The sequence below is a fragment of the Colletes latitarsis genome, chromosome 13, assembly GCF_051014445.1.
Source record: "Colletes latitarsis isolate SP2378_abdomen chromosome 13, iyColLati1, whole genome shotgun sequence".
NCBI classification, from domain to species: Eukaryota; Metazoa; Arthropoda; class Insecta; order Hymenoptera; family Colletidae; genus Colletes; species Colletes latitarsis.
In genome coordinates, this window is record NC_135146.1 from 9,271,122 (window position 1) to 9,289,741 (window position 18,620).

The window sequence follows — 18,620 nt, forward strand, 5'->3', positions numbered from 1 at the left end:
AGGTGGCGTGTTGATCTGGCGGTGAATTCCCACATGGCGCTGTCGTCGTAGATCACCCTGGGGGATGTTGCCAACATCATGTTGGTAAGGTCAGGACGTGTAGTGGCGTTTCTATGGAGATGAGTCGCCAAGATGGCGACAAGATGGCGTTGCGGGTTGGCGGCGGAAGTCACGATTTCGACTGGTTGAGCCTGAATTTCGAATAATTGCGCGATCACGGTTGCCAGCCGATTCAAAAGAATATTAAAAGATACTAGTTCAAATTTAACGCACGCTGGCGTTTTAATAGAGGTTCACATTAACTGTGATTAGAGATGGCGTGCAAAATCACTAGCAGTGATTTATCACAGTGATCACAAAATCACGGTCACTCATGTTTAAACTCCATTCACGACCGTAATCCGAAAGATGGCGTTTTAATAGCGGTTCACGTTAACTATGATCGTTAGTGTTCCGCTAACGCCCCTCAGTGGAAATTCAAAGAATTACAAATGCGCCAAATTTAAATTGTACAGTAATGTAGCCTAAGCACTGAAAAAGGCTACTTAATTGCATATTTTGTACATTTCAAATGTCAAATTCTTTCAGTCGATTATTTAAATAAATAAGTTTGTTGCCACGAAAGAGAAGTAGTGCTTAGGTGTAAAACACTCGCTTTAAAAATAAGAAAAAGTATAAAATCATCACTAATGAAAATTCTTGTATTCATTTATATGAAAATATACATATTATACATTTACATACGTTTTTATACATTAATATGACATTTTGTATATATTTCTATTATAAAGAAATAAGTTGGAATCTAAAATTACAAACAGGTTAATTTTGCATATACATTACTTTGTTGAAAAATTTCACGAACATTTATGAAACGAATGTTGAAACAATGAGAAATAGAACTTATACTTACATCTATTTATCGCTTTTAATTTTCCTTTTCTTTCTCCTAATAAGAAAATTATGTTAACATTGCTTTTCGACCATATTATAATGTAATACATATACAGTCTAAGGACATAATTCGTGAAAAGTGAAAAGAACGCTTCCTACCAATCAAAAGCGATCACAAAGAATCACAAATCACTGTGAAAAATCATCATGATTGGGAATGAACGTGATCGAATCACAAGTGATTCAAAAGTAGCAATTCCCGCTATCTCTAGAACTGCTACTAAAACGCCATCTTTCGGATCACGGTCGTGAATGGAGTTTGATCACCAGCGTAGAGATGGCGTGTTAAATCACTAACAGTGATTTATCACAGTGATCACAAAATCACGATTACGCTGGTGATCAAACTCCATTCACGACTATGATCCGAAAGATGGCGTTTTAGTAGCGGTTCATGTTAACTGTGATAAGAGATGGCATGCAAAATCACTAATAGTGATTTATCAGTGATTACAAAATCACGATTACGCTGGTGATCAAACTCCATTCACGACTATGATCCGAAAGATGGCGTTTTAGTAGCAATTCACATTAATTGTATTGTATCGTCATCCATTCTAATTTTTTAGTTTATGGTGTAACGATGTTCAATATGAAATGAAGTATACATCGAAAACAATAATTTAAAATGTAATAACGAAATGTATGTATATTTATATCGAAAACTAAATAAATTTCGCACATAATAGACGAAAATCGATTTGTTCATTGCATAATTTACTTCCTAAGTTACATATCGAACAGTATTTAAAGCGGTAATAATAATTAGTAACAGTAATGTTATAAAGGTAATAAGTATCGACTATTAATTACAGTGAAAATATAATCGTATGAAATTTTAGAGGTTGTATTTGAAGAATATGGCGGATCGTCTAACGCAGTTGCAAGATACCATAAATCAAGTAATAAAATTTTTCATTTTCCCGTTTGAAATTCTTACGAACGATAATTATTTAATTTTGGATATTATTGTAGCAAGCTGAACATTTTTGTAACAGTGTAGGTATTTTGCAACAATATTCTACACCCAGCAAATTTCCTGGTTTCGATCGTGTAGGGACGCCACAACCTCACCAACCTCAAGAAGGTAATTTTTTTCAACATAATTCACACATATTTCCCTTTTTTTGCCACCAGAAATACCACCATTCGTTTCCATAAACACTAATATTCTCATTAACTTGGATCCGTAGACAATATATTTGTACTCGATGCTTTGTATTTTAGAACCTTCCAAGTTATAGTCCGGGCCAGAATATAGCAAGGTCGTAAACTAAACTCTTGAGGGTTGGGACCGACTCCTGCTGCGGCACTTAGGGCTGTACATGACATCTTGCTTGAGGGTGCCTTTCTGAATGTTTTTGTGTCCGTAACTGCTCTACCTTTTTTCATTTTCTAGATGCATATATTATAAGCAGGTAAATTAAGATATTAAAGACTTGAGTAAGACCTTTACCTGTTACGATACCTCTAAAAATGGTGACACTAGATAAAATATTTCTTCGTACGGCCCTGACTATGGTCTGAAGCCCTTAGCTGCTCGTATTTCTGTCAATTCACTTGCTTCGGGAGCTGAAACATGTAAACTTTGACACCCACTTGAGTTTACAACCTCGCTATATTGTGGCTATATTCTTTTCATCAAAGATTTACTAAAATACCATGATTGACCTCTTATTGCCATTTCTATATGAAGCGTAAATGGAATTTTAGATTATGCAGCTTTATTTGCAACTCTAATAGCAAGATGTGCGAAAGATATCGACACCTTGATAGAAAGTCTACCCAGCGAAGAGTCATCGCAAGAATTGCAGGTAGCAAGTCTCAGTCGTCTGGAGCAGGAAAATCAAGAAGCTGGAGAACAACTAGAGGAAGTGGTAAAACAAGGAGAGGCGCTTTTACAAAGAATTCAAGCCGCTTTACAGGATATTGCTCAAAGTCAATTGGACATGCAAGACCCAGCGTCTATGTCTGTGATTAATATTAATCTTAACACTAATGTAACGTTCAGACAAGATAATCCTACTTCTGTAAATACTGTACTTTCAAACAACACTCATCAACTCTCAGATCGTTCACCAGATTCCATAAATTGACACTTTACTTGTAATTATTTAATTATATGAAAAGATTGAACACAAAATAAACTTTGCCAACCATCTATACTTCATATCCAATTATTAAAGGATTCAAATAAGTTTTAATAACTGAATTAGTTTGCGTTCCATAACAATTAATACAGTTTTAATATCGTATTTTATCGAATTTTATTTTACAATTTGCTAAGTTTAAATAAAAGTATCTACGGATATATAAAATTATACACGTTTGTAAAGTTTCTATTATCTTTTTAGGACTTTTATGAATGTGTCTCGAGGTAGAGAAATTTTCCCAACCATTTTCATATGTTTTTTTCCTTGCGCCTGCTGGGCCAATAGCTTCTTTCTTCTTGTGACGTCTCCTCCATACTGAAATTGGAAAAAACGAATTTGCAAATGTATATATATACAAGTTGTTGTAATACGATTCTTACCAGTTTGGCTGTTACGTCTTTTCTGAATGCTTTCAAAGTTTCTCTCACGATGACCTTCCCGTTTACCACGGCTTGAATCGCTATTTCAAACATTTGACGCGGTATAACTTCCACCAACTTTTCGCACAGTTGTTTGGCTATTGTATAAGTCTTGCTTATGTGAACAATACTGCTCAGCTCTTCCACCGGGATACCGTTTAAAACGATATTTAACTGGGGAACATACGTATGCAATGCTGCTTTAATATGCGAATATACAGTGTGTTCGAAGAAGACGAAAATCAAGAATATCAATTTGTTGATGGAGACTTCGTTAAAAAGTTATTAACGTTTAAAATTCCGCCCGTACTGATTTTTTTTCTCGAAAATGCGCAAGATTTCGATGGTATGTCCATTCATAAAAAATGATTGTAATTGACCCCCGCAACCGAAAATAATTTTTCCAAAACGATTTGAAATTTTTGTTTTCCGTCGAAAAATTTCAAACCTTCTTGAATTTTTTTCTAGAAAATGGGTAGGATTTCGGTGATATGTCTATTCACCAGAAATGATTGTAATTGACCCCCGCAACTGAAAATAATTTTTCCTGAACGATTTAAAATTTTCTTTCTTCATCCAAAAATTTCAGCACCTAATTAGATTTTTAGTAAAGAATTTTTTTCTCGAAAATGCGCAAGATTTCGGGGGTATGTCTATTCACTAAAAATGATCGTAATTGAGCCCTGCAAGTAAAAATAATTTTTCCAAAATGATTTGAAAAATTTCAGTACCTACCCAATTTTTTTTCTCGAAAGCGGGTAGGATTTCGGGGGTACATCTATTCACCAAAAATGATTGTAATTGATCCCCACAACCGAAAATAATTTTTCCAGAACAATTTGAAATTTTTTAATTTAATTGTTAATAACTTTTTAACGAAGCCTCCATCAACAAATTGGTATTCTTGATTTTCGTCTTATTTTGGCCTCTGGAATCCCCCATTAAAATTTTTCCCAAGGGTGGCCGAGCACCCCGTATATTCGTTGACACGATTGATAAATAATAAAAACTAATTACAGATACCTTCACTATGTTCGTTGGTTTGTAATCATACTCTTCGTAATCGAAACTAGCATATCCGGAAGTAACGCATTTCAATGAATCGTGAAAGTCTACAATGATTTCATTTAATGGTAATAAAAACTGCAACATTATTCTATCGTTACCAATATCTTTTCTCGTTTCTTCCGTTCCTCGCTTGTCCATGCACAAACTTAGTATCACCCCTATGTATTCAACTAGATATATATAGAATTATAAAGTATTAAATCTTTAATTATTTTCCAATTGTACTGTGATTTAAAATTCTACGATTGGATATACCTGGCGTTATGATAGTTCCTAGCACTATGGGTTCGTAAAACTGTGACACAATTTGTACGTTGGGAAACTCTGCAGGGTTGTTGAACACCATCGTATCGCTACCAAACTTTTTAATATTCTTGCTACCTACAATAGTCGCTTTGTACGTGACATTTGGTATCGTTACGATTGGTTGCGCATTGTATTCTTGTTCCAAACGCTGCATGAAGACTTCCATGTGCAATAAACCGAGAAATCCCACTCGCCAGCCTTGTCCAAGAGCTATACTAAAATAAAAGTATGCAAAAATACAAAGAAAGAAATTAAATTTTACGCGAAGGAACTATTTTACTTGCTTTCTTAGAATTCTATAAATATAATTAACAGAATAGTTATTTGTCCAATTGTTTACTATATCAAAGTATTAAAATGTTGACTCGTCGAATCTAAAACAATACTCTAACGTGTACCTAGAATCCGGTGCAACGGAGACTCCGCTATCGTTCAATGTCAACTTTTCAATTGCGGCTCTCATTGTGCCAAATTGCGACTGATCCAGTGGATAAACTCCTGAGAAGACCATCGGCTTAGGCGACTCGATTCTCAGTAAAGGTTCCACACTGTGCTTCTGCAAATGCAACGTATCGCCTATCAGTGCTTCCTTCGAAGATCTCATATTGCATGAAACACATCCTATCTGACCTGCGAATCTAACACTGTTCGATTAAACAAACTCAAACTTTGATTTCCTATGCTATATCTACATTTTCAAATCTTTCTCAATCCTTTAATAACACAAACAGAAAAATAATAGCAGCGAAGCTTACAACTTATCCACAATTTCTTCGCTGGGTCTCAACAACGACAGAGTTTTAACTTCGTAAGATTTCTTAGCCAGCATTGAAACGATGTGGTCTCCAATCGACAAAGACCCTTCTTTGACGTAGACCAACGAAATGGCTCCTCTGTACTTGTCGTACCAAGTGTCGAATGTTAGAGCCCTTAAGGGTTTGTTTCTGAAGACATCTGGCGGTGGAATTTTCTCTATGACTGCGTCCAGGACTTTACCTACTCCGGTCCCCAGTTTCGCAGATATTTTCAATATGTCTGTTTCCTTTATATCGAACAATGATTTTAACTGACTTATCACTCTATCTGGTTTGGCAGTTTTTAAATCTATTTTGTTTATTACTGGTATTATGACCAAGTTTTGCTTGATAGCCAAGTAATAGTTGGCCACTGTTTGAGCTTGGACACCGTCATTCGCATCGATCACTAATACTACACCTTGACAGGGAACGAGAGAACGATGGACTTCTGCCGAGAAGTCTACGTGACCTGGTGTGTCTATCAAATTAAGAAGATACTCGGACCCTTTGTAAGTATAGTTCAGAGAAGCTGTTTGAGCCTTAACTGTTATCCCTCTGTCTTTTTCAACTTGCAGATTATCTAATATTTGTTTCCCAGAATTTGTTTTCACTGCGCCTGTTAGTTCTAGGAATCTGTCGGCTAAGGTACTCTTTCCATGGTCAACGTGAGCTATAATACTAAAATTACGAATGTTTTCTACTGATGTATTGTATCCCTGAGTTGGTTCTGAGACGGTTGAGTAATATCTACTACGAAGGTGCCAGTATCTACTGAAATTAAACATATTGATTATATTGAAACCTACAGAGAAGAATTTTGATTTTTAATATACAACAAAAATTATCTTCTTATAGTTATGAGAAATTTTGACTAAACTTTTTTAAAATTTGTTTTTTATTGTATCGTTTAAGTTTATTAGGAAATTAAAATTGATATTAGAAAAAAAAATTTATTAATACTAACCTATTAAACATCGACACACATGTTCGGAGAAAGTTATGATTTTTCTGAGCATATTGTATATGACAAACAATTTTATTTATTTTCATAATGAATTAATAATTTATATTTCTTTACGGTTAAATAAACATATTTATATGATAGGTTATATTTCTTTCCTTCTGTTGTCATTAATTCTATTTACTCTTTAAGGCACGTTTTTACGTGGCGATAAACTGTGGCGCCTCTCATTGCACTCGGAATGTTGGCGCCTAGGAACGTCAGGTGGCTCTGCAAGCGCCAGGAAAAAGGTTTCCACTCTTGGTGGCGAAAAGCATAGAAGGGAACATAGATAAACAACTTCAGTTTCCAGTTCAGATTCGTTTGCGACTGTGCTTGTTAAGATTCAAAGATTATTATTGTTATTCATTGTTATTCATTGTTATTTGTTGTTGAATAAAGTTTATTGTTAAAAATACATAATCTCTCTGCACCGAACGATCACGAAATATATACGTGTACTCATGGATTAATTCCACCAACAGAGAGAGCCACAAAACTGTACCATAGTAAACTCTAATACGAGCCATCTTTGGTCTAACCCAGACCTAACCCAGACCTAAACTTTATTATCGATATTGAGGTTAACCGATGGACGAATCGACGAATAGGAACAATCTGTAGGGAGCATAAAGTAACTCCCTAGTTACTACCGCAGATGGCGCAGTGAGCGCCGATGCCAATCGTCGAGATGGAGGCTGGGATGCTCTAGGGGATTTGTCTCTAGGCACTCCCTGGTCGGACGTCGTCACTATCACCTTGATAGGTGCAACCAAGAGTTGCTTATTGTAAAAATCAGAACTTAGACATGAGATCAATTCTCGAGAGAGTACAGCGAATATCTAAAATACGGCCAAGCTTGTCAATCTACCAAATAAAGTAAATTGTTGGAGTTACACCGGAAATATTCTAAGTGTTTTTATTTTGCGCGCCTCGCCGAGCAGAGCGGTTCAGCGCTCCACGGGTACCAACCCACTTTCTTATTCCCTAAACCGCCAAGGTCGGGACGCAACAGAGTCATCTTTGTTGTTTATTATCGATATTGAGGTTAACCGATAGACGAATCGACGAATAGAAACAATCGATACATACTGTTATTTAGCGTTATCTTCATGCCAACGAAACGATCCAAAACTACTGTTATCAAGCAGGAATAGATTGCATACACAAATGTTTAAATTTAACGTGTGAAAAATACTATTTTGTAGAAATTTTACAATTTAGAGACCTACAATATGTCGGTCAAACAGTTTGGTCAGGTAATGTATTACTTTTCATTAAAAAAGAAATTCTTACAAAAATTAACCTAAAACGAATAATGTATTTTCTGGATATATGTGTATATATACTTTTAATTATTTGTATTTATATAGAATGAAATTTGTAATAGAAATTTGTGATAGAAATTTATAATTTATAAGGACACAAAATAAACATATTTGTTCAGAATGAAAATTAATTGAAAGTAAATTTCAGCGTTTGTATTACATCCCAAAAATAACACGATGGACCAAAGGGATCGGGGCAGAATTACCAGAAGAGTATAAGAAATTCTGGAGAGAATGGAAAGTACAAGAACCAACAGCTGTCCATTATATCAAACAGGAAGGCAAATATATCAGAAACGAAGAAACAGAAATTGTGTAAATGATCAATTAATATACATTTCATTTAAATTTCTTTCTTTACGTATTCATTAATCATCGATTACTGTAAAATTGTCTTACATCTAACTATTTCTATCAGTTCTATATCAAATTCTGTTAACTTCTAGAACTCCGGTTCAAAATATTCCAATACCATTGAAGTACCCTCTGGAAATAAATCAAGGAATATGGGGTGGCGAGGCAGTGATACAAGGTTTTCGAAAGAAGGGCAATAAACAACGTAGATATCCACATTTCTGGTTTCCTTCGTTAAAGAAGTCTGTAGTATATAGTGAAGTTTTAGACAAATACATGAGTGTTGTCGTCACCAATAGAACTATCAATTTGATACACGAACATTATGGTTTTGATCACTACTTATTAAAGGTAGACAGTGCTATTAATACAAAGTATTTTAAAATATTATTTATTGCTATTAAAGTGTTCTTTACTGTTTATATAGACTCCTGCATGCGATTTGAGGTCAGAACTTGCATTAAAGATAAAACGACAAATACTTTTAGCACTGATAGACAAAACTTTGTATCCAGCTGATCCAAATAAAAAGGAAGAGATTTATAACAAATATAAGGAGTATATAACTGCGGTGAGATAATATTCTACGTAGATCTTTTAGTATCGTAAGGAATGCAACTGGGGAAACCTTTTGTAACTAAAAAATTAATAACGTTTCCTATGTTCTCAGTAAACATTTCTTCTTAATCTACCAGGAAATAATAACGAACGATTATTATACTTTCCAGTACACGCGAGAAGAAATTGAATGGTACGGTTTAACATATAAGGAAGCGTGCAAGAAATGGATAAAACAAAAAGAAGAAGTCGATCAACCACAGCCTTTGAAAATTGCCTACAGATCCGAGTTAATATCAAAACTTAAAGAGGCGAAAGATATAAATGTTACCTCAACGGATAGGTATGTGTGAATCATTCTTTATTCAACGTTTCATAATGTCTACGCGGATAAAATGTAATTCAAAATTATTGTTGCAGCCAACCATCATCTTGGATGTCAAAGCTGAATATATTTTCCAAAAACTCGAAAACCGAACAATAAAAATATAAATAGATTTGTGATCGTTTTACGTAAATAAAGAAAATAAGGAAATTAAATTCTGTATTGAATTCGTTGCTATTTTTCTTTATATTTAATGCTTTAGAAAGATCGGTAACTTTTCGGTATAGAAAATTGGAGAATCGTTCAGAAATATTCCATTACAAAAAGTCAGAAATTTTTTAGTATAAAAAATTAGAAAATCGTTCAGGAATATTTCTCGATTAACGTTTAATTTTTAATTACCATATTTTCTATTCCACAACAGCGTTAATTTATTGAACTGGTGTTCATTATTATACTTCACACAAAATCTACACAATTACTGGGAAAAGATTCCTATGAATATATAATTTACTATTTTTTTCTTTCCTAGAAAATTAACTACGTTATCGAACACTCCATGTCACCATCTTTTGGTAAACAATTTAACGACGATGCTATGGCTCGTGTGATGTACGTCATTGTTCCAAAACTACCACTAGGAGCACTATCATAGAAATGTTGACAAACGTATGCAGCTCCTCCGCAAAGAAGATTCCCCATTGCTGTGGTTTCCCGTTGATCTTTCGGTTTTGCACAGCATAACGTAGCGTCACCGTCAACTTTCATCTGGGTCATTTTGAATAAAATACAAGTAAAAATATAGAAAAATTTAGCCAATGCTATCCACCTCATTGATGTAGATTAGGCATATCTTCTAAATCTTTTGTTAGAAAAGAAAGAAATACCTGATCATCTAAAAAGATAGTATTCGCCTTGTGAACCAACTCTTCGACCGTGATGACTTCACCGAAAGATGCGACGACATTGTATTCTGTTACTAGTGTCAGCACCATTAAAGCTTCGACTATCAGCTGACGGTACTCTGGCTGCGGTATAGTATTCAAAACAGTTTCTACGGCTAACGCAAACTTTAATTCCCCAGGTGTCATTTCCTGTGTAAGGTTCTGAGGCAGTACTCTGCCCTCGATTGCTAAACCTTGGCACTATCAAACACAAACTTCTTAATCGATCGAACGATCTGGTACAACTTTCTCTTAAACAATTTAATATTTACCCGTTCGAGTACTTGCCATACTCGTGGGTAAAAGTCTCGTGGCACTCTGTTCAATGCTCCATCCAATCTTCGTCTTCGTAACCATTGACCTTGTCGGTCTGGTTCCGCTTCATTCCCATCCGTTTGATCAGGACTCAAGAATCCTCCGATTTGTGATTTCTAAAAGAAAATAAAACTACGATCAAGCAAAACAATAAGAAATTAATAGCAATCGTCTTATTAATTAGTGCATTACCTTACTGACTCTGCTGGATTTGCAACTGATGACGGAGAAGTTACCTCGACCGACTGAAAATAAAAATAAATTACACTCCCATTATCACAGTTACGAATGCTTCGATCGCTATAGAAAATTGTGTAAAGAGTAAAACGCACCGCTGCTGATGGCGAACTCTTTTCCACTCATTATGTGATGCAAAAGATTTTTCATTTCGAATGGAGAAAGATTCAGCAAATGTTCCGAAGCTTCTTCTCCGGTGCAAATTAAAGTCCTCGATAGTTCAGTGGCCATCACTTGGATGATCAAACCCACTCGCAGTCTGAGCATTTCGTGGAATAATTGAGGTTCCGTTCTAATGAACATTGCTAAATAAACTAACAACTCCTGCGTCAGCATGGCAGTGGATTCGTCGTCTCCGTAAGCCTGATGAATCAACACTCGTAGCTCGTTTTCTGGCAACGGAGCAACTATAGTGTGCTCATTGGTAGGTGGCATTCCAACGGTGACTTGTTTCTGACGAACCAACAAATCAGTGACTGCTTTGGCTAAGTCTTCGACTCGTTTACCTAACATCCCAGCAGTGTGGCGTACAATTCCCCACATTTTCTGCTGGCAAGCCTTTTCGTACAGGTCTTTCAACAAATCTTTTATAAGAATCGGATGGCCTTCCTCCAACATGCCTGTGTTAAAATACAGGCCTTGCGAATCCACCTAAAGTTAGACTTATAGTTGGATATATTCAGTTATTATATTATTATTTATATTATATTAATAACTTACGAGATACTGCAAAATATCTCCTTGCTCTTCCAAGCTCTCTGTTTCCCTGAGCATAGACAGTAATTCTTCAACTTCAGTGTCTGCGTATTGAGTTTCTATGCCTCTGTGTCTGTGAAGCTTAGGACAATTTGTCCAGGACAGTATATCGTCTGTAGGAGACGGTGTACGAGCAACGGGAACTGGCTGCGTAGAATTAGGACTTAACGTTGTATCTGTGACTTCAATAAATGGGTTTGTGTTTAAAATAGCAGAAGGCCTTCGCTCTTCTCCTGCCATCCCAAGAATCTCAGCTACAAAGTATACAGTTTGTTCGCGATCAATTATTTTACAAAGACATCACACAATTGTGTTATTAAACTTGTGGCATTTTAAAACGATTGTTAATCATTTTTGTTATGTTATTACACAGTTATTGCAACTCAAAAGTTAATTATCGTTTGTTAGTACACTTACGGCTTTTCAAGGATGGTAGGAACATTTAACGTGCAATCAGATTATTAGAGACGTAAATCTTTTCTAATATTATTATCGTAAATAGAATACAACTCACGTTCCACAGCAATCGATCTTGTTTTCTTTATGGCACCTTTGACAGACATTCTGCGCTTCAAATTTTTCCCACTGCGAACGACTGGCCTATTAAGCAAGCCAGTGCGATGTGGAAACGCTCGCATTAAATGTTCCTCTAGATATTGCTGGACCTTATTAAAATTCAATGAAAACCATATAATGAAATTATATTATACACAGCAAGGTATAAGATTGAATCGATGGAATAATTCAATATTTAATGAATGGAAAATTTAGGTGGTATTTAGGCCTTTTTCAACTGTGGAGGTGATATTCTTTACATTTAATTTTGTGTTTGGTTTACTCCAGAATGTGGCCCTCTCACTTGAACCGAAAATATGATATTGACTTTCGTCTGCAAAAAGAATGCTTTTCCAAAACGAAAGCCTTGATTAATGTACTTTCGAGCAACTTCGATTCTTTTAAGTTTGTTCCTTGCACCGATGAACGGCTTTCTTCTTGCTACTCGACTATGACATAATATTCTACGAATATTTTTTGGCTGAACCTTTTTATATAAATGTATTTCAACATCTGCAGCTATTCCTGGGATTTTTCTTAATTTGTCACAAAACATATCGCTCATCATGATCGTTTAAAATTTTCTTCTTATTTTTTTTTAATTTGTTTAATAAGTGGCTTTCATTTTTATATCTTTCGAGAATGTATTCTAGTGAAGTACGACTTCTATTTATAATTTGTGCAATTTCACGTTGAGATTTACCTTTATTATAATGTAAAATTACTAATTTTCGTATCTCCATTGTTGTTCGTTTTCTTTGAGATTCCATTTTTCCAAATTGATAAATTAATGAAATAGTGTGATAAAACTATGCTTATCTAATGCTTACTAAGCGAAAAAATGTGAAAAACAGCTGAACACACATATGTTAGTTGGGGGAATCCCCGAATATTATAGATGGACGAGTTTTAGTGTGAGTCAAATTTCATAGATGTCACTATACATATATATTCATTTTGCTTTATATATTTGCTAATATTTGGGTTTCTTTTTATATGGGAACAAGTAACAATAGAGATGAAACATTATTACGTTAATTACAAAACTCTCATGTTCATATAATGCATATTTTGGCCAAAATTAAGAAAGTGAGTCAAATTTCATAGATGTCACTATACATATATATTCATTTTGCTTCATATATTTGCTAATATTTGGGGTTCTTTCTATATGGAAACAAGTAATAATAGAGATGAGACATTACTACGTTAATTACAAAACTCTCATGTTCATATAATGCATATTTTGGCCAAAATTAAGAAAGTGAATGTGGTGCCTACATTTTCCACTAACCATTCAATCTTGCTCCTCGTTGACTTATATTCTCTCAAATCTTTAATGCAAGATTTAATTTACCTGAGGGTTTAATTTGTCTGGTCTACCGTCCTCGGAACTCCCCAGGAAACTTAAGTTCGTGATGCAGGAAGTGCTTAGAAAATCGTTCAGATTCCCCAACGAAACTCTAGTGCCATTAATGTAACCACTCTTCAATTTTTTCATTGTCGTTATCATTGCCAACGGTATCTTTCCTTGATCTAGAACGATAATAACATTTGTACAATAGCAATTATTTCACTCTAAGTTTTTCTAATGACACACAAAAAGCACGGTTTTCTAATTTATTCCTATGATGCTCTAGTTTTCGATAGATGCTCTGGGTCTTTCAGATTTTGATACTCGAATATTAGGAATTTTTTATGTTTTAATTCATCTATGCTTAGAAAAATTTCCAATATTCATATATTTGAATCTAAAGAACGGCTTCTTTAGATGCAGATATATTTAAAAAGATTAAAACTAAATAGTTTCAAGTCGTTTTAAAAACATTTTTAAATCGTATTACACTGTTTCAAGTAATTTTTAAAAAGGTTTTTAAATTTCTAAGAGCCTTCTATATCCAGCTTCTTAATATTTTCTGGTAAGAATCGAACGATGATCTATAAGCCGCGTATTGGGCGTACCTAAATGATTATGAGTAGCAAGAAGTGTTATGGTTGGCCTGCCCAGCATTTGCTTCCAGTTGATGGTGAGGAAGGCCAGGTTGGTCGTGAAAGTGTTGGCAAGGAGGGCTGCATCATTTGTTGTGTAGTACTCCTCCGCGTCAAAGTTCTAAGACATGCAACAAACGCCACACCGCCACAAACGTAAGCTTTATCTCTTCACACTGTTATTACTAATTGTCTACGAAGAGAAACAATCTCTTTTAAAACTCTTTTTAACTAATTTTACTTATAATCAATATTAACTAGCGAAGAGCCTGATTTCAAACTTCGTAAAAACCATTCCTAGCTGATAAACAAAACTTTTGCACAAAACAGGACACATGCACCATAGGCAAACATGTTAGATGATTTTTTCTAACAATTGCTCCGAAAGGAAGCGAAATATCTATATTTAAAAACCATATAGCTTATCCGTGTTACTCTGAAACCAAATGTAGTTAGAATCTTTGCATGCAAGACCATGGGAGAGAAGTAACACAGATAAAAAATTATGGTTTTTAAATGGCACCGTACCTTTTATATGAACCAATTCGTGTACGGTTCGCAATTTTTCAACTATAATTAATTTCACTTGTGACTGATATTAGTAACCAACGAAGAGCCTAGTTTCAAACTTTGTAAAGACCATTCCTAGCAGAAAAGCAAAACGTTTTAAAAGAACAAGACGCATGCACCGCAGGCAGACATGTTAGATGGCTTTTTTTTTGTTTTTCTTTTCTCATTTCGTACGATGACTTCGGAAGAAAATGAAACGTCTATATTTAAAAACCATATACCTTATCCGTGTTACTCTGAAACCAAATATAGTTAATCTCTGCATGCAAGATTATGAGGGAGAAGTAACACCGATGAAAATTATGGTTTTCAAACGTTACTGTACCTAGGTGAATGTTCTTGAGAGGCATGACCACGAGGGGACGGCCTAACATGTTCTGCCAGCTAGACTTCAAGAAATTAATTTCGCCTTTGAATATGTCAATCATGAGCTCATAGTCCGATGCGATGTAGAAGCGGGTCATGTCTGTCAACTAATGTTCGATGCAAGAACAAGACGCAACGTAAGAAAAGAAACCAAAGTACAGAAGAGCTGACGAGTTCTACTAATTATACAGAATACTTACCTGGGGAGTGAATGCGAATATCTTATCGTTCAATGAATACAATTTACTGGTGCTCAGGATTCCAACGTCTCTTGATTTGCGTCCTGATAAACCTAATTTCTTGTTTCTACCTAAAAACAAAACAAAGATATTGCGTAAAGAAGAAACACGATAGAAGTTTTTTATCATTGGAACATACGATACCTAAATAAGTATATAAATGACTGAGCACTTTTGCAGGTTGAACTTCTATTGGAGCGACTTCTGCAATCGTTTGAACATGAATGTCGTGCTGGGCTATCTTTTCTCTGATCTCTGCATCCTCTGCGAGGATAACTACTTGCACGACTACGTCTGGTTTCTTCTCGCTGCATAGACGTCTGTTTAATGGGTCTAGTTCTCCCACAGCCAAGAAACCCTAGTATTGTGAGAAATTTTGGTTATCTTTTATTCTATAAACTAGTATTTAACCAAAACATTTCAATGCTTGAATTTATGGGTTCTTTAAAGAATGCGAATTCTATACAAAGGGGGAAGTGTCAAGATTATATTAATGAAATCAGAAAATTATTTAACAGTGTTTATTGTACCGTGCTTCCACGAGAAGAAGGCACAGCGTGTTTACATCCCCGCTCCTGTTGCAGTCAGCTGACTCACTATTGGTCGAAAACGGTGACGAGGACCGGTGACAACCAATCAGCGGACAGCAGCAAGAGTGGGGATGTAAACACGCTACGCCTTTTTCTCGTGGTAGGGCGATACTTGAAGTACATTAAAATAGGAAAGAATTACAATGCTTAGGTGTAATCATTTTCTAATCTTACCAATGCAATCTTGAGATTTCTCAGTTTGATCATTCCGTTTAACCGTAAATCTAAGCATTGCAATGTTTTCAGTTAACTATTGTATGAAATTCCTCCCTTTCTCATTCTCGTACTTACTTCTTGTAATAGTTTCCCCAATATATAAAGAGATTGAGCCCACATAAACGGACATCTGCCTAACGCAATTCGTTTCTGACTACCTGGTTCGGCGTATTCTGCTGATACATTTTCAGCCTCCACGGAATACAATTCAGGCACCAATTTCACACCATCGTCGGTTTTTATCATTATTTCCTCTAACTGTTTCGTGTACTCTACAACCACATCCTTATTTCCTTGGAAACAATAGTCCACGATTAAGTAACAAAAAAACAACGGCCATTCGCATTCTATATTTTCGAACATACGCAATTCCCATGGTTCGTAATAGAGTCTATTTTATAACATAACAAACATATAATTGAATATTAACATCGTCATTAATAATCATTTCTACATCATCTCCTTTTACCTGTTTGGATCTTCTTTAGGTGTTTTGTACCCATCTCTTAGAAATCTTTTACATCCGTAACGTCCTTGCAATTTTTTAGTTATTGTGTCCCTCGTTAATTGAATCAAATTTGGTTCATCGACAGCAAACGCTGGAAAACTTATAACAGACAACAAACCACTGTCCAACTCTTTCGAGTTCGATTCCCTCGGCAACATAGATTGTAAAACTGCTTGACACTTTTGTGCCTCATCTGCCAGTACGTGAATCACTGACGTTGGGCCTCCTCGTGCACCGAACAAGTCCAATTCGTTCATAGCTTCCATCGCAGCTTTTGCCATTCCAATACTACTGGCATTCAATTCTGGCAAACCATGGTTTGTTTTATCACCTCTTTCCCAGATACCATAATCCGGTGTACAGTAGGCAGATTCAATATAAAATACTAAATTCTGAATGAAAGCTACCTGAAGACAAGTGTTACAATTTTCTATTTGTTCTATTAAAAAGTGGAATTGTATACGAAGCTTAAAAGGTCTACATTTCATCCTTTACAGGGCTCGTAAAGAAATTTCGACACTGTCTTATTCGAAATAACAAATAGCGAGAAATTGCTAAACAAAATGTTAAACTGTTGCGTTAATTAATTCTGGAGAAGTTTAATTACACGTTCATTTTATTACTGCCACTTTCTTGACTACTGGATGCTTGAAAGTTTGTAACGGCTGGGCCATACGAGTCGGAACAAAGTGTAACAAAACTTCTACACTATACTGCTGCGCAGTAATGAATATTTAAAGTTACCAAAGCATCAGACGAAACCAAAGAAGATTTCACAGGAAGTATCAAGCTTCGTAGAAGGACAAAACGCATAAATTTTGTATATTCTGTGTAATTTATATATACCTCGTCCAAATTAAAAACGATCTGCAGTCCAGATGCAGTCATCTGTGCCAGAATCAGTAGATAAAGAGAAATTGCATCGATTTGGAGATGGCCCCACTCCGTGTCACCCACAACAGTCTGTCCGTTGACTGAACTATACTTGGCGTGCAAAGCGTCGTGCGGATTCTGAGAGGACTTGAACTCCTCGACCTTCTCTTTTTGTTGCATCATTGCCATCAACAAACCCCGCATCAACTTCACGCAACTCTGTTCCAGTTCGTACGTCTTTGCCCTATCTTCGTCAGCATCTGCTATTTTCTTATAGGCCATCGACAGACCCCATACAGCGAGTATGCAGTACACATTGTCTCGAACCCACGCGTGATTGTTCCCAGGACTGGCTGGGAAGAGACCAGTGACTGCGTTCTGGTGGTTCATAATAATCTTGTGGACTATTCGTTGGTAATAGTCCAAACGAACGCCGGAATTACTGCGACTACGCATTTTGGAGAATCGGATCTGAAAATTCGATTAAATTTTAATTGATTTTCATCATTTTTATGGGGTTTCGTTTGTAACTTAAACATACACACGCGCACACAAACACACAGAGGCGCGCGCATACAATACTTTTAAGGTTAGGTTGATTTTCATTTTAAATACCTTTAATAATGTTTTAGATTTCTTCTATGGACGATGAGTATTTCTGTACGTTGGAAACTGTCACGTGAAAAATATGAATATTCGTTGTATATGCATCGTATGTAATGTTTAAGAAAATTTAGGATATATAGACTTCGTATACAATGTGAAACGAATGTCAAACACGACCTCTATAAATATAATAGGGTACAACGATCAACTCTACTGTCACAAGAGAACACGATAGACGCGACTAGCGCGAACTATCTGATATACGAACATTTTTGATGCAATAAATATAGCCGTCGTCTGCAGCTGTCATCTATCGGGAAAAGAAGAAAATTTCATCGTAAGAAAATTCAATTTTCTATTAACATTTTAGTATCAGAACGTAATTTTATAAATTAGAATTACAATAGCGTCCACTTAAATATCCAACGATTAGGACCGAACACGAACATTTAAGCGAAGAGATTTACTCCAGGAATTGACCAGCTGTAATTCCCACCATCACACAAATGCAGCCGTCTATCGATGTGATCATAAATAATGTCATGGGTCAATGTGAGAAATGGAGGGGATAACACGTGCACTGTGCACATTTAA

At 35.6% G+C, this 18,620-nt stretch overlaps 4 protein-coding genes across 10 annotated transcripts; 2 read left to right on the plus strand and 2 right to left on the minus strand.

Annotated features, from left to right (window-relative positions):
- Positions 1 to 1,529: 1,529 nt before the first annotated feature.
- Med21 (mediator complex subunit 21) lies at positions 1,530 to 3,177 on the plus strand. Of its 4 annotated transcripts, none has more exons than XM_076780738.1 (4): positions 1,530 to 1,597; positions 1,797 to 1,856; positions 1,930 to 2,041; positions 2,668 to 3,177. In XM_076780738.1, the coding sequence occupies exons 2-4, from the start codon at positions 1,815 to 1,817 to the stop codon at positions 3,048 to 3,050; spliced, it is 537 nt and encodes a 178-aa protein (XP_076636853.1). In that variant the 5' UTR covers positions 1,530 to 1,597; positions 1,797 to 1,814; the 3' UTR covers positions 3,051 to 3,177. The 4 variants fall into 4 exon arrangements, with proteins under 4 accessions (XP_076636853.1, XP_076636851.1, XP_076636852.1 ...); XM_076780736.1 differs by having other exon boundaries at positions 1,547 to 1,742; XM_076780737.1 differs by having other exon boundaries at positions 1,547 to 1,709.
- A 19-nt stretch (positions 3,178 to 3,196) lies between these two features.
- On the minus strand, positions 3,197 to 6,871 carry Waw (Translation factor waclaw). Of its 2 annotated transcripts, none has more exons than XM_076780734.1 (7): positions 6,662 to 6,871; positions 5,656 to 6,465; positions 5,299 to 5,538; positions 4,850 to 5,115; positions 4,550 to 4,764; positions 3,488 to 3,700; positions 3,197 to 3,422 (listed from the first exon to the last, which is right to left on the minus strand). In XM_076780734.1, the coding sequence occupies exons 1-7, from the start codon at positions 6,745 to 6,747 to the stop codon at positions 3,297 to 3,299; spliced, it is 1,956 nt and encodes a 651-aa protein (XP_076636849.1). In that variant the 5' UTR covers positions 6,748 to 6,871; the 3' UTR covers positions 3,197 to 3,296. The 2 variants fall into 2 exon arrangements, with proteins under 2 accessions (XP_076636849.1, XP_076636848.1); XM_076780733.1 differs by having other exon boundaries at positions 5,656 to 6,468.
- A 903-nt stretch (positions 6,872 to 7,774) lies between these two features.
- Positions 7,775 to 9,477, plus strand: Mrpl28 (mitochondrial ribosomal protein L28). Its single transcript, XM_076780957.1, has 6 exons — positions 7,775 to 7,956; positions 8,174 to 8,340; positions 8,472 to 8,730; positions 8,807 to 8,950; positions 9,108 to 9,280; positions 9,358 to 9,477. Exons 1-6 carry the CDS (start codon positions 7,933 to 7,935, stop codon positions 9,419 to 9,421), a joined length of 831 nt encoding a protein of 276 aa, XP_076637072.1. The 5' UTR covers positions 7,775 to 7,932; the 3' UTR covers positions 9,422 to 9,477.
- On the minus strand, positions 9,272 to 18,520 carry LOC143349600 (putative phosphorylase b kinase regulatory subunit alpha). 3 transcript variants are annotated; one of them, XM_076780952.1, is made up of 16 exons: positions 18,429 to 18,520; positions 18,036 to 18,336; positions 17,394 to 17,891; positions 16,509 to 16,954; positions 16,115 to 16,430; positions 15,378 to 15,591; positions 15,195 to 15,304; positions 14,954 to 15,101; positions 13,427 to 13,605; positions 12,029 to 12,179; positions 11,479 to 11,768; positions 10,854 to 11,409; positions 10,714 to 10,766; positions 10,479 to 10,637; positions 10,150 to 10,407; positions 9,272 to 10,030 (listed from the first exon to the last, which is right to left on the minus strand). In XM_076780952.1, exons 3-16 carry the CDS (start codon positions 17,874 to 17,876, stop codon positions 9,803 to 9,805), a joined length of 3,591 nt encoding a protein of 1,196 aa, XP_076637067.1. In that variant the 5' UTR covers positions 17,877 to 17,891; positions 18,036 to 18,336; positions 18,429 to 18,520; the 3' UTR covers positions 9,272 to 9,802. The 3 variants fall into 3 exon arrangements, with proteins under 3 accessions (XP_076637067.1, XP_076637070.1, XP_076637068.1); XM_076780955.1 differs by lacking the exon at positions 18,429 to 18,520 and having other exon boundaries at positions 11,479 to 11,696; positions 18,036 to 18,249; XM_076780953.1 differs by lacking the exons at positions 14,954 to 15,101; positions 18,429 to 18,520 and adding an exon at positions 14,032 to 14,179 and having other exon boundaries at positions 18,036 to 18,248.
- Positions 18,521 to 18,620: the final 100 nt, after the last annotated feature.

What these genes read in the sequence shown, in the direction of transcription:
- Mrpl28 (XM_076780957.1), top strand. Translation starts at nt 7,933, where the DNA reads ATGTCGGTCAAACAGTTTGGTCAG. An exon ending in TTGATCACTACTTATTAAAG is followed by an intron (nt 8,731 to 8,806) that starts GTAGACAGTGCT and finishes CTGTTTATATAG; the next exon opens with ACTCCTGCATGCGATTTGAG. An exon ending in AATGTTACCTCAACGGATAG is followed by an intron (nt 9,281 to 9,357) that starts GTATGTGTGAAT and finishes TTATTGTTGCAG; the next exon opens with CCAACCATCATCTTGGATGT.
- Med21 (XM_076780738.1), top strand. Translation starts at nt 1,815, where the DNA reads ATGGCGGATCGTCTAACGCAGTTGCAAGATACCATAAATCAA. An exon ending in TGCAAGATACCATAAATCAA is followed by an intron (nt 1,857 to 1,929) that starts GTAATAAAATTT and finishes ATATTATTGTAG; the next exon opens with CAAGCTGAACATTTTTGTAA. An exon ending in ACCTCACCAACCTCAAGAAG is followed by an intron (nt 2,042 to 2,667) that starts GTAATTTTTTTC and finishes ATGGAATTTTAG; the next exon opens with ATTATGCAGCTTTATTTGCA.
- Waw (XM_076780733.1), bottom strand. Translation starts at nt 6,747, where the DNA reads ATGAAAATAAATAAAATTGTTTGTCATATACAATATGCTCAGAAAAAT. An exon ending in AGGAACTATCATAACGCCAG is followed by an intron (nt 4,765 to 4,849) that starts GTATATCCAATC and finishes ATATATATCTAG; the next exon opens with TTGAATACATAGGGGTGATA. An exon ending in AAGACGTAACAGCCAAACTG is followed by an intron (nt 3,423 to 3,487) that starts GTAAGAATCGTA and finishes TTCCAATTTCAG; the next exon opens with TATGGAGGAGACGTCACAAG.
- LOC143349600 (XM_076780952.1), bottom strand. Translation starts at nt 17,876, where the DNA reads ATGCGTAGTCGCAGTAATTCCGGCGTTCGTTTGGACTATTACCAACGA. An exon ending in AAGATCGATTGCTGTGGAAC is followed by an intron (nt 11,769 to 12,028) that starts GTGAGTTGTATT and finishes TATACTTTGTAG; the next exon opens with CTGAGATTCTTGGGATGGCA. An exon ending in GAGATATTTTGCAGTATCTC is followed by an intron (nt 11,410 to 11,478) that starts GTAAGTTATTAA and finishes GTCTAACTTTAG; the next exon opens with GTGGATTCGCAAGGCCTGTA.